The sequence below is a fragment of the Nycticebus coucang genome, chromosome 5 (genome assembly GCF_027406575.1).
Source record: "Nycticebus coucang isolate mNycCou1 chromosome 5, mNycCou1.pri, whole genome shotgun sequence".
Lineage (NCBI taxonomy): Eukaryota > Metazoa > Chordata > Mammalia > Primates > Lorisidae > Nycticebus > Nycticebus coucang.
In genome coordinates this window covers 34,235,176-34,257,899 of record NC_069784.1, presented here as the reverse complement: position 1 = coordinate 34,257,899, position 22,724 = coordinate 34,235,176, and the positions used below count along the sequence as shown (strand labels likewise).

The following is a 22,724-nucleotide window of genomic DNA, read 5'->3' as shown; positions in this document are numbered from 1 at the left end:
AGTGTAGATTCCAGTGAGCTCAATATAATGAAGTAGATTGTATAATTTAGGTTTCTTCTATTTTTCAACTCCCATTAACCATGAAAGTAGTTTCATGTTGTGAAAACCATACAAATGGGCTAGCTTTGCATGGGAATCAACATAAAATCAGCTATTCCGAATTAATTGATAGAAATACTCTGTAGAAGACTGACAGGATTTAGAGCTGGGTAAATGGCATTAATGATGACAAACGTGTTTATTAAGATGCCTCTCTGAGTTCCTAGAAATTCCTCTGAAAAATAGGTTAAAGTCAGTCTTCTAAAACATACATTTTTATTGTAATTAACTTTTAATTACATAAGTGTATGTGATTATGACTTTCTGAGTTTTTCAAGTTGATTTTTTATTATGGCTTTTACTAAAAATTAATGAATTGTAAGAATTTCTATATGTAAGGAAAGAAACACACTTGGTTATTGTCCTTGAGCATAGCTATTTTATTTGAATTTTACAATTTAGATTCAATGTGAATTGCAATAAATGGATCTTCAGCAGAGTTGCTAATAGAAAATTGGGCATTGCCGTCATTAGAAACATAGATTTTAATTCCTGTGCAATTGCCATCAATCTTATCCCCAGAAATGACATCACAATATGTGCCAGCAGGAAGGCCAGTTTGCAAAGTTAAAGATAATGACCTGTAAAATAAAATTTAAGATGTAACTTAAATTCAACACAACATAAAGCAAGAATACAGCCAAACTGTAAATCAAATACACAGGTTAATTTTGTGTTGTGGAACTCTAAGCAGTCAAGGTCTCAATAAAAAGAAAATCCAAGCACGAAGACCTCTCCTGTGGATGCAAATAGCTTTTTCAGGGCCAAAAGCAACCTTACGGAAGACCCACATACAATATCCTAATCAGTAGTGAATATCACCAAAAAAAAAAAAAAAAGTTAAAGAATATTAGTAAAGATTTGCAGGATTTGCCATGCTTTGACTAAAAGTTCTCACTGTGGTAGACATAAATATTTCAAATTTGTCCTCATCTGAACTTAAGACTATTAATATAGATTACCTTAAGAATTTAAAGGAATCATTTTTTCAAAAATGTTTTTTTAAGAACCTAGAAAGAATTTGGGCTGGAAGTAAAAGCTATTCTAGCATTTCTGTGAAGAAATACATAGTTTTGACTATACAGCTGTCTCATATAAATTCATTTTGGATTTCCCTTTCAGAAAAGAAATTTTAAAATTAGCCTTAGTCTCCTTTGGCATGGAAGAGAAATAATTTGCCATTTATTCTTTTATTTTTTGATAGTGAAATTTAATTTCGGTTAGATTTGAGCTAAGAGAATGGAATTGGCCTTGGACTTAGACATTTCACCTGCTTGCAAAGAGTTCTTCCAAGTTTGATATGAGGGACCATTACACTAGAGGCAGAGGATAAAAGCACCACAAATGAAAGGCCGGTAGTGTGAAGTTTCAGAACTAGAATTCCCTATCTTCTGAGGCAGATCATTAGCCATAGATACATATTCCTTGTACACATGCTTTAAAAATATTTCTCACAAAGACAGAGAGAAATGAAGATAGTATACCACAGACCCAGAGAGAGGAATAGTTGAGAAAAAGAGCTAGAAAAAAAAGATATTGAGGCAGCACATTTCCATGGTTTAAAAAAAAACAACACAGGGCTATAAGACATGCTCTTTTAATAATTTCACAATCCTCATATTAAATACTTTGCATATTTCATGGGAGTTATGTGTGCAAGCATATATATGTGCATTGTAGGTATACAGGCATATGATATTGCAAGAGTACACAAAACAAACTCTACTTACAACAGAAAGCCCTTATAAAAATAGGAGAGTAAAAGAATAAGAACCATCATCATTTTCCTTCATGCCCTTTCCTGATTTCTGTATCTTATTACTCCATTGATTAAAGACTTTTTAGAATCAAAAAAATGTAAATCAGTAGAAATGAAAAGAATAAGCCAAGAACATACTAGTATATAACATTATTTTTAATGGACATCTTCTTACCAGTCATCATTGTTAAAGATGATAAATCCTTTGTTTCCTCTTCCAAAAGCCACCTGGTTGCTGCCATTATCCCACCAGTTTGTGAAAGGCTGGCCATCAACTACATTACGGAAGATGACCATGTTCCTGAAAGCACAGTATCATATAATATACTGACAGTTAGAAATGTTAGAAATAAAATGTCAAACAAATTTTACTATTATTAGAGGATATCTCTGAACAAATATTCTTACCTTATTTGACGCCACCGATGTTCACAGACCCAGTCGTTGCCGCAAGTAGTGTCTGGATTAATAGTAACTTCTTTAATTACTCCATTATCATTTGGTGGCCCAATCCAATCATTAACATCCTTAATTAGGAAAAAAAACTCGAATATTTTAACATGTATTCATCTTTTCTCTTTCCATTACACCAAACCAATCTATCCTGCTACTTGTATCTCAATGGTGTCTTTATTTAGACTCTAACATCGTCATTACTTTTACAGCCTTTTTCTGAGTCCTCATCATCTCTCTATCCTTTGGTTCTTTAACAACATATTAAACAAGAGTAACGACGTTTTATTCTCTCATTTAGTTTCTGGAAAATCACTGCAAGCAGGGCAATGTCATTGAAATGGCAAGGGCATTAATGTCAGAAACACTAGGACTAAAACCTAGTCTCCATCACTACTAGCTAAGAAAACTTATCTGTGCTACATTTTCCTTATCTGTAAAATGGGGATATTGCGTGGATGTTATAAAAATTATATAATATATAGGAAAATGCTTTGAAAGTGGTAAGTGCTAAATAAATATTAGTGCCTTTCCTACTTCCTTTAGATAAATGTACTAATTCACCTGTCCCAATGTTATTTAGAAAACTGACTGAATTTTTAATAATATATTCTTCTTACCAGCACTTTTAAAGATATTCACAGAGAGGGAAAAAAAAAAAAAAAAAACAGAGTAAATCCAGGAGCATCATCGTGTCTATCTTAACAATCATATCATGTGATGAATAGTGAACAAATCTAAGAGTTTTTAGCATGCTGAAGTCTTGGTAAGTAACAATGTCGTAGAAAAAGGGAAAATGGAAATAGTCATGACTCCTAACATCAAAAATAAGACCTATTAAAGGAAATTATATAAAGTTGACTCGATATAAACAGACATGTTTTAAATGTTAAAGCTAACAGAAAATATATACAGCACAGAGCAACAAACTTATCAAATTAAAAGTAATCTAGATAGATGTTTGTCTGATTTATAGGGCTGAGAAATTTCTGGTTTAAGTGTGAAGTTTCAGTATGATGGCTGCTTCTGAAATCTTCAGTTTAAAAATAAAACCTTCTATGAGTTTTTAAAGTATCTTCATAATATTATTTCTCAGTTCTTTTTTAAAATTGCTAGTCAGACTAAGGTCTTTGGCATAGTTCACAGTATTTTTCTCATTCTTACCTTTCCTGGAATAGTCTGTAAATTTCTATTCTTTAATACAAGTAATTTCCTTCCTCTTGTAAAGTATTTTCGCCCAAATGAATAATTTCTCTGCATATCATACAACTTATTAAAAACATATTTAACAAATATTTATTTTTATCTCACTATGGTCAGTTGGTATTTTAAGTTTTTTACAAGTGCTAGTGTGTGTAATTCTCATAGCAACCCTATGGGGTAGGTATTTATTAGAAGTGCATTTTACTACCTATACATGTACCTTGCTCTTATATTTAAGTATTTTCTCTTGAGAGTGGGGGTTTGTTTGCTGTTTATTAACAGCTTTCATACTCTTTGGCAATAGAGAATATGAATCTTACTTCTTTAATATTATCTGTATTACTAAAATTAGAGTCCTGCATCAGGTTTGTACTTAATATTTGATGAATACATATTATACGTAATAGACTTATGTTAAATTAGAACAAAATTTCCTTCTTTATCTTGAGAAAAAGATATTTTGAACAACTTCAAAACTTACTTTTCCATTTTCAAAATATCTTGGCCAACGGTAGCTTGACATGACTCGTGTAAATCCATAAGGATGAGCAAGCATAAACCCAACTGCCATTTTATACAGTCTGAAAGTCACAAAATGATATTATCATAGAAAACTAGGATAGTTCTACCATCATCAAGAGGCAGGTAAAAACAGTAGAGAACTTTATTTCCTACCTCGGGTCCCAGAATGTGAGAATTGAAGCTCCTCCGGCTCCATGTCCTCGTTGATTGTCATGGTTATCCACAAAGACAACCGCTCGGTCAGAAGGCATGAAACCCCAACCTTCTCCCCAGTTCCTATTGAAAATAATATATACATTTATATGCTCTCTTACAATAGCTTTAGAGGGACTTAAATGAGCACCTCTCTTTCCCTATAGCGTCTTAAGATTGAATCCTAAGTAAATGGTTATTCCGTAGGATGTGTATATCCTGTGTACACAGTAGCACTTCCATAGTTGACCACCTCTCTACACTGACCATCTCCCTAAGCTGACCTAATTTTCATGGACTGGACATGTACTACGTGTATGTATCAGTCCAGTAGGCCTTGTTCCTTATGTTGACCATTGTTGTATATTGACCACTTTATTACAGTCCCTTGGGTGATCAATTTACAGAGGTTCTAGTATTTTGTATAAACATACAAACACACAAAATCTACAAATACAATCCAGGTTTGGATATATGTATGGATTACTTGTATCCTATTCATATTATAGCTATAAGATTTTTGTTAAAAACTGTTCTTTAGAGGTTCCAGCATATTGTAATTTAGATGGACTTTAGAAGAGTCAACATCTACATCAGATTATACAGAATTGCAATCGATTAAAATAAGGCTTCAATATTGTATTGTTATAAAAATTGCAGTATTTCAAATTAATTAATTAATATAAGACGTGCATTCTATGGTATGGTCACATTTTGGGTACTTTATAAATAGTATGATTAGTTAATAATAACCTGGAAAGACCATATGCAAACATTAGTCAAATCTAACATACTCATAGACTAAAATCTCTTGGTAATACTTTAAGTTTTGAGGGGCACTTTTTTGCACCTGACACTCTAAATGCAAAAGATGATCAATTGGGGCTTGGGACACTGTAACATTTAAATTAACAACTGACTCCTTGACAGTTATCTAAATGAAAAAGTTCTAAAAAGATAATCATATTGGGGTAATATGACTACTAGACCTATGAAAGAATTTAAAGGAAAAAAAATGAATTTTGTTTACTTTAAGTAACACATCTTTTCTCCATTCCACCTGCGAATAACAGTGCCTAGTTTTGCACCATACTTGAATTCTGTCACACGACCATTTCCAAAGTAATCATTGCTTGTAATTGGTTCACCACCCAGATCAATTACCTAGTAGAAATATAAAAAAAGGTATCATTTCACATAAGAGCTTGAAATAATTTTAACCAAAATATTAATATTATATAGAAAACAACATTTTCCTTATACCACAATTCTTATTTATTTTGATAAAATATATGCTATAAGGTTAAAAGAAACATAATTACAAGGTATCCTGTTTCCGTGTGAGAATGCTGATCTAATTTTTAGTCTTGCCCTTAATTGGTAATACCAGCAGCTCACATTAATATACTATCTGCCTGACAACAGACATTTCTCACTGCTTGACAAATACTGACTAATTTAATTCTCTAAAGAAAATAAAGACATAGCCATTATCATTAGCCCCTTTCTTCACATGAACAACTGTTGCACAGAGAGGTTAATTAAAAACTAACATAGCTAATGGTAGTCTAGCCAAGATTTAAACTCAGATGGATCAGTTTGAGATAACAACAGCTGTAAGATTCTCAGTCTTCCATAATGGTCTCTGGAGGGATGTTAATGCCACAGTGAAGTTTGTAACTTAAATTCTCTGTACTTCCATAGCACCTCCTGTGATAAAGAATTACATGTACTGTATCTGAATAAAAGGAAGCTAAAGAACACAGCACAATATAAACGACTTGGCACAATAATTTACAGAAATTACACATTTAATTAAATTTCCCATTAATTTTATAATGAATAAAGTATCAATTTATATACACACACGTATACATATATGTTGACATACCTCTTGGTAAATGAAAGGTTTACTTCCTTCAGGGAACCAAGCTGTATTTAGATTATGCAGTTTATCCAAAATGGCCTTAATGTCTCCAGGCCACATGTGCTTGGAAGCATCAAGTCTGAAACCTGCTACACCAATATCAATGAGATGGTTCATATATTCAGCAAGCTTGGAACGCACATAATCTTTCTCCAGTGCAAGATCAAGAAGACCAACCAGACGACAATCTCTGACCTGTTGAGGTAAAAATTTTGTGATTGATTCATAACATGTTATCTTTCACCTGAGAGTTCATTTGATTATTCGTGCATCCACTTATTCGATAGGTATTTCTACAGTGACGTATTTACATCGAGCACTGGGGATATCAACATTCTACTATGGGCACATCTTTGAATATTTTTCTAGCAAAAATGGAGAATGTAGAAATAAAATTAGCTTGTTAGTTGATTAGGGGAGGTTTTTTTAGACAGAGTTTAACTCTATCACCCTGGGTAGAGTGCCCTGACATCATAGGTCACAGCAACTTCAAACTCTTGACCTGAAGCGATCCTCCTGGCTCAGCCTCCTGAGTAGCTGGCAATATAGGCATGCACTACCATGTCCAACTACTTTTTCTATTTTCAGTAGACATGGGGGTCTCACTCTTGTTCAGGCTGGTCTTGAACTCCTGAGGGCAAGCAATCCACCCACCTTGGCCTCCCAGAGTGCTAGAATTACAGGTGTGTGCCACCTCGTCTGGCCTGATTAGGGCAGATTTTCTGAATATTGATTCGAGTCTTATTTTTAAGCATTTAGACATAGTAAGCTGTTTTCCTATGGGATGTAAACTAGTAATTAAATTGGACTTCAATAAGCTACATATTTATAATTAAAAGCACAGATAGCTTTTTATTCAGTCACTATTTTTTTTAAGATTACCTGAGAAGCATCTTGATAGTTCTCAATGTCTCCACTGCCACTTTTACATTTACCATCATTAAAATCCCAGCCAGAATAAGGGACTGCTGGAAAATCCCTGCTTCCAGGGTTGAAGTAACTTCCGCAAGTACTGCTTGTTCCTGCACTCACACCGTTTCCACACATATGGTTAATTACAGCATCCACATAAATATGGACCTGGAAAGCAAAGTGTCTACTTCAGTTTGACTTACAGAAAGGTAGAAATCTAAAGCATCATTAAAGATCAGAGCATGTTCATTAAATTCCAAAATATTTCCTTATTATTTTATAACTTATTTTCCTACAATACCAAAAGTCAAGTGGGAAAGGAATGTGAACTGAAACCTATATCCATTCTAGCCACCTGGTCAAACATTCACAGAAATGACAAATTGAGAGTACCAGAAGCCACTATAAATAGGAGTAAATGTGAAGAGTTATTTGGCAGTGGTCAAAGTCAGTTGCTAAGAGCGATTATTGACTTTTGAAATTTCAGTGGGTTACCAGCAGAAGAAGCACTTAACGTCTACTGTCTACTTAACATCTGAAGAAAGAAAGGTAGATATGAGTCTCTCGTTATGCTCCTCACTAAAATGAGAACATGGCTACTCACTATTAAAAAACTTATGGATAAGAAGACCCAGGAATTATGGATGGAGATATAAGCCATAAAAAATGACAGCAAATATTTTAATTGGAATTTTCAATTCCTAGCCAGAAAAGTGTTTCCAGGAAATGTGGATAGTTACAAGGGTTAAAAGTTGATGTTTTGCTTTATAAGTAAATTCTATTTTAAATTTGAACTTATCTCTTCTTTAGTAGATAAATGGCACACACACAAAAATTTATAGAAGTTGAACATAAAGCAACAGTTCATTTTGAGTTATAACCAAAGTATGAAGTAAAATGATATAATTCAAAATAGGAAAACTTTCTGCTCAAAAGGAGCAAAAAACAAGAGAAATTACTTTCTATATAAAATTTTTAAAGGAAATTTGAATTTACTTACACCAACATTGTTACATCTGGTCACCATGTTTTTGAATTCATCTTCATTTCCAGATCTTGTGCATAATCTATAGCTAATTGGTTGGTATCTTTCCCACCAAGGTCTAAAAGGGCTATTAATTACAACATTTTCACTGGGTGGAGAGACCTACAAATAAAGCAGTCCTAATAAACATCAAATTTTGCCTTACTTTACATCGTATGTTCTAGAAACTCATCAATAACATAAAATTATTTTTGAATCCTGGACTATATATGCAACTGCATTTCTTTTTCAACCTCTTGAAAATATCAACAGCACATTGGAAAGTTCCTGCTGAAGAAAGATACCAGACATAACATATCAAATTGCCAAGAACAAATTATTTCTTCTTCAGAATACTATTTTACTCAGAGTACTTATATATGAAGTCAAATGGTGCTCCAGCTTGATATATACTGATCAGAATATCATTTACTGCTGGCATAGTAAATGCAGCAATTTATACTATGAATAATACCTACCTGAACCCCTCCAAATCCATTGGGAGCTAAGTATCGCTCACATTCAAGAGCAATGTCAACCCAGCGCCACTCAAACAAATGGACTATAGATGTCCGTCCTTTTTGAGTGTTTGGGGAATACTGAGCCCAGCAGAACCCAATGGCTGAAAGCAACAGAAGGAACTTCATTTTGCTTTGAAGTTGTCAGTATCTTTTTCAGAAACTATTTATACTCCTGTAAGAAGCACATTTTACAAAGTAAATATTAGCATGAATAAATACATAGAGGACAAACTGTTTATTCATCATGTGAAAAGGATTATCAATAATAATACATATTAACAGGTGAAGATTCAAAAAATCTCCCATGAAAACAAGCTAATTAGTTTTCTTATTGTGAGAATACTAACTTTTCAAACGTGTGGCATTATGTGTTTGCAAACAGTCCTTATTCTTGTATTTAATTAGGATTAGATTTTATTTCTGATGTTTCACTAACAGAAGGAAAACAACAATTCAGAGTTCACGGAATCAAAAATACTGCTTTATCTATCTATTTGCAATGCTTGTAATATTTCCACTCAAAAAGAAACATTATGTAAAAGATTCAGCTGTTTTCCACCTCCAATCTAAACTTTTGGCTATTTAAATTTCTACACTGAGATTTAAGAAACTGTCTGGAATTTAAAATGCCTATGAATTGAAGAAACAGACTTTTTTTAAACCTCTTCTTAATATAGCAGCTATAGCAGTAAGATGTGTGGTAATAGTGAGATAAAACAGCAAATAAATGAACTCACATCCCTTTTCTTTGTTAATGTAAGTGATATCCTATGAGAGGGAATAATAATATAGATGAGAAAACTTAATTCATTCAGTAAGTATAAAGTGAGTGTCTGCTTTTTGCTAAGCACTGTGGATGTTGTTCAAGATAAAAAGATGAATAACACAGCATGTTTCTGTTCTCAGGTCAGGAGGGAAAGAAGAATGCATGAATACATAACAATAACACTAATGGTCTGATAAAAACTTCAGATAGCAGGGCAGCACCTGTGGCTCAGTGAGTAGGGCACCGGCCCCATATACCAAAGGTGGTGGGTTCAAACCTGGCCCCAGCCAAATTGCAACAAAAAATAGCCACGTGTTCTGGAGGGCACCTGTAGTGCCAGCTACTTGGGAGGCTGAGGCAAGAGGATCGCCTACGTCCAAGAGCTGGAGGTTGCTGTGAGCTGTGATGCTATGGCACTCTACCAAGGGTGGCAAAATGAAACTCTGTCTCTAAAAAAAAAAAAAAAAACTTCAGATAGCAATGTGAACTAGAGCAGAACCTCCATAGCTGACCACCTCCTTAAGTTAACCTAATCTTAACCTAATAGACCCGACATACACCACAGGTACATGTCAGTACAGTAGGCCTCATTCCTTACATTGGCCAGTTTGTTACAGTCCCTTTGTTGATCAATTTACAGAAGTTCTACTGTAGTATGAAATAAAAGTATAACAAAATAGAGGGGGACTTCACTGTCAAGGTATTTAAACTGAATATTCACAGAAGACATCCCTTAGGAAGTGACTTTATGCTATGTTTTAAAGGAGTAGAGGATCCAGTCATTTTAAGATCAAGAGAAAGAACAACCTAGATAAAAAATTAAGAGCAAAAGCTCGAGGAAGGAAAAAAAAAACTAAAAGTACACAAAAAAGTTTAAAAAATTAAGTCAATGTGGCAAAAGTATATGTGATAAAGCAGAGAGTAAATGGGTGAGGTTAGAGAGGCAGGCCAGATCACGTAAGGTCTTGGAGAGAGTATGAAGAGAGAGCCTTTGAAAGAAGGGGAACTGGAAGGCTGCAACATTTTAAAAGAAAATCTTTCTTACCTCCAGGAAGAAATAAAATCATAGGAGGATAAGTGTAGAGACTATCAAAGTCACCCAGGAAAGAGGCGAGTGAAATAGGGCACAGATAAGATGTATTTCAGAGGTAAAAAGTAGTAGGTTATGGATAAAGAAATGGTGAATGAGAAAAAGAAAAATATTAAAGATAGGGGTATTTGGCGGTGATTTCCTTATTAACATGAGGAAAACGAAGTACCTGCTTTGGGGAAAGCTATCAAGAATGCTATGACTCTTAATTATTCCTTTATCAATTCTAATGGTTTCCTTAGGTCCTTTCCTCAGCAACCATGTGAACACCTCCCATGGCAAAACTAATAGAAGTTCCTCAAATTTTACATGTGATTTGATACCTCCATGATGCTCCCAGTGCTTTGCTTCTTCCTGTGAACTCCTTTTACCACCTTTGTGTAACTGCTAATTACTTTGCCTTCCACATTACGTTGAGGTCACATCTTTATGAAGCTTCCCATTATATTCCCAAGCATAGTCAACTCTTCAGCTGCATGACTTTTAACTTATATGATGTTATTAAACTATATTTGATTTATGTTGTCAATACATTTTGTAATTAATTGTTTGCAGGTCCACCATTCTGGACCAATCTTCTTAAAGTTAGACTTCACATGTAATATTCCTAGAACCTAGAAAAATAATTGGCATTGCCTTATTTCTCAATAAATGGCTGTAACATACAACTTCTAAGTTCCTGGTTTTGGAAATTTATTGAAAAGAGACAGGGGTTGAACTTCATAATTGAGTCAAGGTTCCAAATGCTAAAATAAAATGGGGGGAGGTGGGTAGAGGGAAGGGGATTGGTGGGATTACACCAGCGGTGCATCTTACAAGGGTATATGTGAAACTTGGTAAATGGTCTGTGAAGCTAGTGAATGATGCCCCATGATTATATCAATGTACACAGCTATGATTTAATAAAAAAAAAAAACTGCCTTGAACTTATACTTTCTTCCCACCTTCACTCTATAGTATCCCAAAAGTCACCCCGAAAGTCGTCATACATAGGAAAAATTGTATTTTTACAAAGAGGTGGCCAACACAGAGGGAGTATTTTGTTAATGCTTTGTAAATAAAGCCACAGTTACCCATTTCTCCACATATAGGGACTTTAGGGGTGACTTTAGGGACACACAGCATTATCACTTGGCTAATCTGTCTTTCCATTCCACTCTTTCCAAATTCTAATAACACTTTCTGCTTCACAGAATTATTTTCACTCCACATGTAGGAATTGATAGACATGAAAAGGAACTTATTCAGCAACATATTCCCCTGTAATTTTTTCCATGTTTTTCCTTTTTCCTCTTCTAAAGAATTTCTGGCAAGTCTATGTTGGTTTTGAAATATACTATACTTTTCATTACTGCCTCATCTGTTAACTCTGAACTGTTCTTTTTTTGAATGCAAATGACAAAATTTTATTGAGTTACACAACAGCCAAAAGTAAGTGATAACATAAATTTTATTTGAATTGATCTTTAAAATATTTTGCACTTCAAAATGCATGTACTGTATATTTTATGCTTGAATTTGTTTTTAATTTATTTTTCATGAATTGATCTTAATAACAAATCAGTGTTTTTCATTATGTATTTAGGATGTTTCATAATAAGGGCTAATTTTCAGAAATTTAAGGAATTTTATTAGCATCCTAGAATAGGTGAACTTATACAAACATATAATGAGCTTCTACTAAGGGCCATGCAGTGTCACATATTTTTTCATTTTATCTTAATTTTCAACTCAAGCAAGCAATATGAAGAGCTATAAACCAAACAAATCCTTGATGTCTTTGAAATAAAAAAAAATAAATAAGGTTTTGAAATAATTGTTATATCTGTTTCTTAGAATAATTACCCTAAACAAATTATCCTGAGACCAGCTATCCATAGTTGTTAATACCAATGCCCTATTGCTAGTATCTCCTATTTCTTAGATTGCGCTACAAAAGGGAACATCCCTTTACTCTAAAGCTGAAATGGTTACCATACTGGGCCAAATGAGATACTCTGGGACTTCTTTAAAAGTATGAAATAGCCACAACTATCTCTTGGAGTAGAGCATCTGTGCCTTTTGGATCAGTCTCATCTCCTTCAGGAATTCCTATAAGGCGAATATTTGCTCTTTTGAAGTGGTCCCACAACTCTCTCAGGGAATGATCCATTTTTGCTCTCCACTTTTCTTCGTCTGAGTGTTTATTTACACCAGAACGTTTATTGCAGCCCAATTCATAATTGCTAAGTCATGGAAGAAGCCCAAGTGACCATAGCCCCACGAATGGATTAATAAATTATGGTATATGTACACCATGGAATATTATGCAGCCTTAAAAAAGATGGAGACTTTACCTCTTTTGTTTACATGGATGGAGCTGGAACATATTCTTTTTAGTAAAGTATCTCAAGAATGGAAGAAAAAGTATTCAATGTACTCAGCTCTACTATGAAACGAACATATAATAACCCACACTTCCATAGGAAAGTTATAACCCAACTATAGCCCAAGATGAAGGGGAAAGAGGAGGGGGAGGGGAGGGGAGTGTAGAGGATGGGCGGAGGGTGGGTAATTGGTGGGGCCACACCTATGGTGCATTTTACAAGAGTACATGTCAAATCTACTAAGTGTAGAGTATAAATGTCTTAACACAGTAATTAAGAAAGTGTGGTGAAGGCTATGTTAAACAGTTTGATGAAAGTATTTCAAATTATATATAAAACCAGCACAGTGTACCCCATAAATGCATTAATGTACACAGCTATAATTTAATTTTAAAAAAAGTATGAAATAGGACATTTGATAATATCCTACCAAAAAACAATAGTCCTTAAGGAGTATTTATAGTAGAATTTTCAATAAATCTTAACCAATGTCAAGAAGAAAATTCTGTTAACTCAAAATTTCCTTGTTTGGATGCTCTCAACAGTATTTTTTTCCAATCAATATTACATAAGAGGTATTTGTTATTTTATTATGTCCACAATATGAAATGATATTACCAAGACTAGTGTAAATTCAGGACTTTTCTTAACACATTACTTAGTGTTAAATTTAGTCATTTAGCTTGAAGTCTACTTAAATCATACCAAAGTCATGACTTAAAGAGTTCTACTAAATATTAAGCAAAAAGTAAGCAACCTCCAAAAAACTTGTCTTTCTATAACTTCCTTTCTAACTATATTAACATCAGTTATTTACAAAGTTTTCCCCTATTCAAAGTAGCCTTATGTTATATCTGAGATTTTTTAACATGCAAATGAATTAGCATTGACCAAGAAAGTTATGTTCTCCTTATTCATGGTTCTTAGCCTAAATGCCTCATAATTATCTTTTTAGCAAGTAATTTTATAGAAGCATCATTACATATTTTAATAGAAATATTTCAATTTCACATCTAAATACATTATTTTATCATTAACATTTATGTCCAAAAGTTTTGACTTGTTTTTCTATTTTCCCATTTTTCAATATTCTAAAGCTGTAGGTAGTAATATTACTATACCAGTTGATCAACTTAGTGGTTTTTCTTACTGAAAAAATTCAGTGTAATTCCTCTGAGTTTTACACTGAATTATGCACAGCTTTCTTGAAACAGTCAACCTTTACCCATCAGCCCTTCCTCAAAATAAATAAAAGAAAAAGAATGAAATAAACTTGAGCTCAAGGTAAGTCACTTGCGAAGTTTAAAGAAAAGAGGAAAAGAAAATCGAGTTTGCCTACCAGATCTCTGAGATCAGAGAGACCTTTTGAGCCAAGGCTAAGACACATTTCCAGTGTAAATAGTACATTTGGTTCTGCAGGACACTGAAACATAAGTTGTCAACAAGCCTAAAATAGACTCTGAAACTTGGAACTATATCAAATCATATGACAGAAACCACTCACTTCCAGACAAAAGGCAGGGTGTGAGGGAACCAACCATATGATACTCAAATAAATAAAATAAAATAACTTACCACATTGATGTCTTTAAATCAACAATCTTTCAAACCTACAGTTCAGTGTTTTTCAATCATAAAGTAACACAAATCTCACAGTTGTTTTTGCCTTCTCTTCAGTAAGGAAAAATATTGCTGGACTTAGAATTGTATAGATTTTCCATAACCTCTTCCTGTCAATATGCAGCCGTACAGTCCTGCTCCTGTTTTCCAGATCTGATCTGTACACATCTAATCTGAATTCCACAACAGCAGATTGGCCATACACTTTTCACTCCCCTGCTCCCGGTTTGCTGCCAGTAGTTCCAGCCCTTATCAATTTGCTACACTGCACTTCTGTTTACATTGTACCTCTTCTGCTATTTGCTTTCTGTTTGTATTCCTTTTTTTTTTTTGCAGTTTTTGGCTGAGGCTGGGCTTGAACTCACCACCTCTGGCATATGGGGCCAGTGCCCTACTCCTTTGAGCCACAGGCGCTGCCCATGTCTTCCTCTCTTTTTAAAATACAATACAATGGGCACAGAGGCAAGAGGCAAGATGAACCGGTTATATAAAATGTAACAAAACAACAGAATGGACTCAGGCTTGTTTTGCCTTCCCACTGATTATCAGGAATAAGAGTTCCAACAAAATGGAGTCAGGCCTGCTTTTCTTTCACCCTAACATTAAAATATAAACATTTTCAGATACAATTTTTTAAAATGGGAATAGAAAAAACAGTAAAGATAAAAACCTAGGTCACAATAAACCATGCAAATTCTAAAGGAAAGCTACAGTTGCTTTATCAGATCTTTGGCTTTATGGAACTAAGGCCAAATTAACGGCAAAGATCAAATGATTATACTTTTAAGTGTTTGACTCAGACTAGAAAATCAACCATTACAAGTGTTTATGTACAGAATAGTAATAATAGGGAAACTACTTCTGCACTTACGATGGGAGTTTTTTGTTTGTTTGTTTGTTTGAGACGGAGTCTCACTCAGTCTCCCTGGGTAGTGTCTTAGTGTCATAACTCACAATAACTTCAAACTCTTGAGTTCAAGCCATCCTCTTGTCTCAGCCTCTGGAGTAGCTGGGACTATAGGTGCCCAACACGATAAATACCCAGCTAAGTTTTCTATTTTTTAGTAGAAATGGGGTCTCCCTCTTGCTCAGGCTGGTCTCCAACTTCTGAGTTCAAGCAGTCCACCTGCCTCAACCTCTCAGAGTGCAGGGCATGAGCCACCACACCTAGCACAATGGGAAATTCTTAACATACAATTTCAGTAATTATTAGATTTGAATAAAAACAAGCAGATTTGAACAAGTTTAATTAACTTGACCAAATGTACATACAAGGAACACATTCTTTTTACAATTATCTAATACAGGGTCAGAACACAAGTCTTTTAAAGGATTAAGATAACAGAGAATATGCTAACTGGGCTGACACATAGCAGGCTACTGTCCTCTGTATTTTAATTAGCCACTTTTCAATGTAATGGACATTCATTTCCAAAGATTTTGTTGTTATGAGAAATGCTTTGTGTTCATGTCCCCTTGTATAAATGGGTGAATATTTCTGTATGTAGTTAAGTAGAAATTAAAGCACATTATATTTTGGGCGGTGCCAGTGGCTCAAGGAGTAGGGCTCCGGTCCCATATACCAGAGGTGGTGGGTTCAAACCCAGCCGCGGCCAAAAACCACAAAAAAAAAAAAAAGCACATTTTAATAGTATGCAAAATTGTCCATACATAACAATTTGTACTGTCTCTAGTAGTAACATAATATATCATAGTAATCTTTTACAACACTCTGACTACAAATTGATACCACCAAGCCTCTGATGTTTGGCTTCCTAACAGATGTAAAATAATTTATTTCAATTTGCATTTTCCAAATTACTGGCAAGGCTAAGCATCATTACACTTTTTTTTTTTTTGGGGGGGGGTGGTGGTGGAGCATTTGCATTTCCTCTTGAGATGTCCCTATTCCTTTTTCTATTTTTTAGATTTCTTTTTCTTTTATGGAATGCTTGGAGTTCTTACATTCTTGTTCTTGTTACACATTGCAAGTATATTCTCCTAGTCTTGCACTTGTTTTGTGAATAGTTTTTCCAGAGAAAAATTTAAGATATCATGAATATTGCCAAGAATTAGGGTAGTGGCAAAGGTATGCCTGCACTATTTTTTTTCCTAAGTACAATCTTGCTTTGCTTAATGACAGAAATATGTTCTGAGGAATATGTGCTCAGGTGACTCCATTATTGTGTGAATGTCAGAGTGCACTCTCACAAACCTGGAAACTATATACAGCTCATTGAGCCTAGGCTACAAACCTGTACAGCATGTTACTAGACTAAATACTGCAGGCAATTGTAACAATGCATTTGTATATCTAAACATAGCTAACCACAGAAAGAGTACAGTAAAAATACAGTATTTCTGTATGAGGCCACCATCGTATGTAGTGTGTATCTATATTTTTACTACTCAAAGTTTTGTTAAATTTTTAAGGTGTAACTAAGTGCAGTCATTCTTTATTCCTCTATCTGTGGGGGATTAGTTCCAGGACCCACTGACAATACCAAAATCCACAAACATTCCAGTCCTTCAGATAATGTAGTATTTGCATATAACCCATGCACATCCTCTGGCATACCTTAAGCCATCTCTACATTACTTATGATACCTAAGGCAACGTAAATTCTATGTAAAGAGTGGTTATAGTGGTGTTTAGGAAATAATAAGAAAAATTAAAATCTATCCATGTTCAGTACAGATGCAACCATCCTTTTTTCTCTTTGAGTATTTTCTACCTGTAGTTGGTTGAATCCACAACTGCTGAACCGATGAATCTGAAGTGCTGACTGTAACTGCTACTTGTTTCATCCTTACATCTCATTTAATAAAATAAGATTAGCTTTAGATTAAGTGGGAAAAGAAGGGAGTTAGGGAGGGAGAGAAGGGAGGAGGAAACAGAAAAACCTATTAATAGTTTTTTTATTTTCTAAGGTTAAATTTCTTTACTTTTTATATTGAGATATATTTTTTTAAAGAGAAATCTGATTTATTTATACAATGCTTTGATGGTTACAATGATTTCATGTTTACCTTGATTAAAATATGACAAATATGGAGTACATACTTAACAATCACTGTTTGTACATCATTATCTAAACTGGTTCATGTGCAATACTTCATCCCACACAAACAGTGAGCATTTTCCCACACTTTACAGATGAAAAAACTGAGATTCAAAGACATTCATTCACTTGCTTAAGATGACATATATGGTCAGTTTGATTTTAAAGCTAAAGCTTACCCTCATACCCAGTGATATACAAAAATTCTTGTACTCCATACTATAGGCCAATGAGGAAGATTCAGAGATTGTAATATCAGAATACCCCCCAATTGGTATGCATGTGTTGAAAGTGATTCCCCAGAGTATACCTTTACTATTTTTCTTAGTTATTTCTGGACTATTTTAACAAATAACTGCACACAAATATGCAAATAAACAATTTGTTGAATTCACATAAAGGAACTCACAGACTTTTACATCCCGTTTTTTAGAAATACTTTGTTTAGCTTTCATAATTACTCATTGCTAGCTCAAGTTATTTGCACAATTGGAAGTATATAAAACAAAATACCAGAGGAAGTGGAGAAACAATAATTCCCAAATGGTCCTATGCCTTAAGTTGCTTCTCATTGTATTTACTAACAAATGTGGTTCAAATTGCAATGAGGTTACATTGTTTCTTTAGTTTAGAAATAGTTCCTGAGTCATGGAGGGAAAGTATAACAGGTCTCACTATTTCCCAGGTATTTTCAACTATCCACCACAGACATTTCCCAAGACCTTTCTCTTTGGTTTAGGCAATCAATATGTTTACTTTCTTTATCCTCAAGTCAAATTCTAAAAGAGAAATGTAATTTATTTTTACCATGATTTATGAATATGATTTTATGTTTACAAAGATTAAAATATGACAAATATGGAACGTGTACTTAATAATCTCCCTATCTCCCTCAGTAAACGTTTTTCTATGATTGCCTTAAAAGGTAAAAATAAATTATCCATAAAAAATAAATTGAAAAATTAATCTTTGGGGAATCACTTTCATTAGGTATATGCTATATTGAAATATATTTTATATAATCTTTTTTTTGGAAATTGTACTGGTTACTTAGAACCTAAGGTGTGGAAATTACTGAACTAATTTATCTCAATAGTCTTTTACTGTTAACATTCTCTGACTGTATAATTCATTCATCTCTAGACTTTCTAGTCCCAAGGGAAACGTCTTACAGTAATTAAAGAACTTACAGAAACTTAGTGGCTGTTATCAACCAGGATAGAACAGATTATGCTCAGTAACAAAAAAAAATTTTTTTTTCCAGTGGTTTATAAAATAAGTTTCTTTCTCATGTTCATCTCAGATCAACAAGAAGAATCTTTTTATCAGACTCTATCCTGTGATAAACTTCATTTTGACACATTTTAACAATCCAGAAGTCCACAAGTAATTTTTGCTTATATTTCCCTGTCAAAGCAAATCATAGGGACACTCCCAAATTCAACAGGATTTCAACTGTATTTGTAGGGATGAGCACCAGTATTTGTGAACAAAAAAAAATATACTTGCTGTGTAAATATGAGATCAGAAATAAAAACTGTCATGCTATTTTCATTGGCATGAATATGTGGGAAAAAGTGAGTTTAAATCTTTTTTAAAGAAAAATACAATATACACAGTGCTTTTCACCCAACCTCAGTCTTCTTCCCCTCCATCCTTCCTTTCCATACACTGTCCATAGTTAGTATGATCATTTCCACGCTTGTTTTTATCTTATGCTTCCATAAACAATATATAACGGAATTTTGTGTTTCTTTTCCTAAGTTCTGAAAAGTTTCATAAAGTTACTTAGGTTTTCTTCTTGAACTTCTGTATATCAAACATCCTGATATACAAATACTATGTTAAGTGCTGTTTTATAATTTAAAAAAATTAAAATTTCTTCTTGTAGAGTCAAATACTCCTTTTCTAATTTCTCATTAATACTTTAATGGATGAAACTGCTTCAAGTCTTTGTATATTAATCACAGATGTTCTAAAGTCTCATTTTATCTCTGCCTTCTCCCTCATTGTGATAAATCTTTGTTTGTTCATTCAGGGTCTCTTTCCTGATTCTTTTTCAATGCTTGGTGATTTTTCTTTCTTAAGATTTTCCACTAGCTTTTATGTGAATGTTACATCTCTACTACAGTTTGTTTGTTTTCAGGAAATGTCAGGGTAGAATATACAGTAGCTTATGTACTTGGGGTAAGAACTCTCTCCTAAGACCTAACAGTTTGACCTCACAGGTATCTGACACATGGACTATCCTACTGAGGACAGGACTCTGTTGGATTGTCCTCCTGAGGTCCCCATTTCTTATATGTATTAGCAAAAGAAACTAAATGGGATGGAAAATTTTACAGTTGACACATTAACAAACTTGTAAGCCTTAATTAAGTACTGTACTCTCTCAGATAGTCCCAATTTCGGTCACCCGACTCTTATTTCAACCCCCCAAATTTCTAGTTCCTACCTTAAGTAAAGAATTTCAAAACATTTTCAACCACACTGCCACCTACAATTGAACACACCATTTTCCACTGTCTCAGCCTTCTTTCCTCTCTCACTTCACTCCTGACATAGACTGCTTTCCATGTCCCTCTTTTTGACTTTCTTATATTCACCTAGGGAAATCTCAATTTTGGTTACATTTAACTCTGTGCCTACTAAGTGACGGGCACCCATGCTGAATTGGGGAAAAAACCATAGGGACTGATCTCACTTAAACTACCACCCTCAGCCTGCAAGTACAAGTTATATTTAGAAACTACCTAGCATTCCTTCTAAGGGTACGTTTACACTCCTACTTTTCTAGTTCTGTTTTATTCATCTTTTTTCTTTCCTCAATCCTTCATGACTTCCTCCTTCTTCATGATCTTGCTTCCTATTTCACTGAGAAAATAGAACAAAACTTTGACATTCTCCTGCTGTCTAGCCAACTACAAACATCCAGACCTACATAATCTATGCTTTATCCTATTATAACCAATTAGCTACCTGTGTGCTTATTTTTAAAACTAAACCTTCTACTGATATACCAGATATATGGCTCCAGCAGTATCTCTCTTTTTCCGGCATTGCCCTTCCTCTTCGTTGGATCAATCCCATTAGCATACGAACCTATTCTATCTTCAATCTTTAAAAAGAAACAAACTCCGTGATACTACATCACCCTCCAAGAACAATACATTTCTCATGTCCCCTTGAAAGCAAGAATTGTCTTTAATTCTTACTATAGTAGATTTCTGTTTTTCTCTAATATACCTTCTCTAAATCCTGCCATCCATCCATATGTCCAGGTCAAGGTCACAAATGTTGCTTAATTCAATGCTTTATCCTAAGAACTCACTTTCCCTGCTTCATCAACAGAGTTAACATTTGTATTAATATTTGATTACTCATTTCCTGCTTGAGATGCTTTCTTCATTCAGTTTCTAGCTAATCCTTCTCAGTTTCTTCAGAGGTTCCTTACCTATTTGATACCTAAACACTGGCTTGTTCCATGGTACACATCTCTATAGTTTTATTTCCTAATCTGTAATGTTGTTACTCTCACCATTTCACAATATTCTAAGTAAAAGTGAATTAAGTTATGATTCATAACAGCATTTTCACAGAAGATCTGAAACTTTAGGCAGTAACTCTATGGAGAACCTGTTAGTACAGAAGGAAAGTGTCAATAAAAACAAATCATAAAAAATACTGAACTGTTCTACTTACATACACTGAAACTCATTTCCCTAGGGAAAGAAATGTATCATGTGGGAAATAATTTTACTTTTGAATGATGTTCTGACAAATGACAGATTGAGGGGTACGAAAATGAAAGATAAAATTAGGGCAAGGATACAAATTCCTATATGGGGATAAATCATCCTCTACCAAAAACCTCCACAAAGCTCAAATGCAGACAAACCTGAAATAATTATAAGAAATAAGATTACTATAAAAAAAAAAAAGTAAGTGCACTGGTATTCAGGTTAGAATAAAAGGATATTTGCAATTATAAAAGAAAATTTATAGTATTGTAAAATTATCTTAATAAAAATTTTATGTAATTAATGGGTTATGTTTTCCAAGATGTATAAAAACAACATCAAGAAAAATTTCAAACACTTTATTGAACAGAAAATAATTTATTATATTTGCAGAAAATCGTTAAGATTACAAGACATATACTTAAAAAAATCTGATTTAAATTCATAATAGTTTAATTTTTAAATACACTCTTAAAGCTGTTACGCACAGTTCCATAGTCCAAGTGGTCAAATTCTTCCCCTCAAAGTTGGAAAGCACTTGAAAGATGAGAATCAAAAGGAACCTAAAACACCATAAAAGTCCATTAAAAATAATCATAATCACAAAACAGTTCATTAGTTTAAAAATAACTAAAACAGATATTTAGAAAATTAGTGAATCATGTCAGTTAACAAAATTTAATTATCTAAATGAACAGCTTATACACAAACTGATAACATTAAAAAAAAATTTTAACTGTGCCTATGGAAAAAATAATGCTTGCAATTTCAGTATCTGTAGCCTTTTGTATTTTTAGGGTGATAATGATTATTAACAGAACATTAAGTTGTTTCCATAGTAGTAATAGTTTTCACAAAGAATTGTAGATGTTCCAAACCTTTATTTTCCTACTTATAAAAGTTTAGATAGCTAAGTCGGTATTAGGTACCTGACCATTTTACTCAAAGTACTATACAAATTGGATCAGTCCTAAGAAATTATTAAGGAAAACACTTTCAAATTAGATCCTTGGATCTCATTCCCAGAAATTTTGATATATTATTTCTAAGACACAGTCTAGGGAATCTCTCTACATAAAAACCCTTCTTTGGTATTCTTGTTGGTTGAACATTAAAATCACACTAAAAAGTTTCCAGCATCCATGCTGCACTCTAAACCAAGTAAAGTTCTGATGGAGAGAATCAGACATCGTTTTTAAGTTTCTAGATCATTTCAATGTGAAGCCAAGATTGAGAACCACTCTTCTGGATAAAGTTCTGGTCAACCTGTCTGGATAGCCTGTTCTTTACTACCTACCAGGATTATTTCTTTTCACTTAATGTGCTACCCTGAGTTTATTATTCTTTTCTTACTCTTTCTTATTTGTTTAGAAAAAGAAAAAAACAAAGATACTTCTACCTCTTCTACTTGTTATCTATGTCAAAGGAGATTTCAATAATAAGACCTCAGATGTGAGGTCTGCTATTC

At 33.7% G+C, this 22,724-nt stretch overlaps 2 protein-coding genes across 4 annotated transcripts in view; both read right to left on the bottom strand.

Annotated features, from left to right (window-relative positions):
* Window positions 1–464: 464 nt before the first annotated feature.
* Window positions 465–21,878, bottom strand: LOC128585352 (pancreatic alpha-amylase). 3 transcript variants are annotated; one of them, XM_053590341.1, is made up of 11 exons: window positions 21,745–21,878; window positions 8,571–8,784; window positions 8,068–8,214; window positions 7,038–7,235; window positions 6,120–6,350; window positions 5,259–5,392; window positions 4,190–4,312; window positions 3,996–4,095; window positions 2,267–2,385; window positions 2,034–2,159; window positions 465–680 (listed from the first exon to the last, which is right to left on the bottom strand). In XM_053590341.1, exons 2-11 carry the CDS (start codon window positions 8,736–8,738, stop codon window positions 491–493), a joined length of 1,536 nt encoding a protein of 511 aa, XP_053446316.1. In that variant the 5' UTR covers window positions 8,739–8,784; window positions 21,745–21,878; the 3' UTR covers window positions 465–490. The 3 variants fall into 3 exon arrangements, with proteins under 3 accessions (XP_053446316.1, XP_053446315.1, XP_053446317.1); XM_053590340.1 differs by lacking the exon at window positions 21,745–21,878 and adding an exon at window positions 14,410–14,716; XM_053590342.1 differs by lacking the exon at window positions 21,745–21,878 and adding an exon at window positions 14,174–14,268.
* RNPC3 (RNA binding region (RNP1, RRM) containing 3) overlaps window positions 21,740–22,724 on the bottom strand; it is a 30,847-nt gene continuing 29,862 nt past the window's right edge. The window contains exon 16 of the mRNA XM_053590339.1: window positions 21,740–21,819. The gene's annotated coding sequence lies outside the window, so the exon portion shown is untranslated. The remainder of the gene's footprint in view (window positions 21,820–22,724) is intronic.

Excerpts from the sequence above, each read along its gene's own strand:
- LOC128585352 (XM_053590341.1), bottom strand. The coding sequence starts at position 8,738 with ATGAAGTTCCTTCTGTTGCTTTCAGCCATTGGGTTCTGCTGGGCTCAG. Across the intron at positions 8,215-8,570 it reads ATGGATTTGGAGGGGTTCAG|GTCTCTCCACCCAGTGAAAA; the intron begins GTAGGTATTATT and ends CTTTATTTGTAG. Across the intron at positions 7,236-8,067 it reads CCAGATGTAACAATGTTGGT|GTCCATATTTATGTGGATGC; the intron begins GTAAGTAAATTC and ends TTTGCTTTCCAG.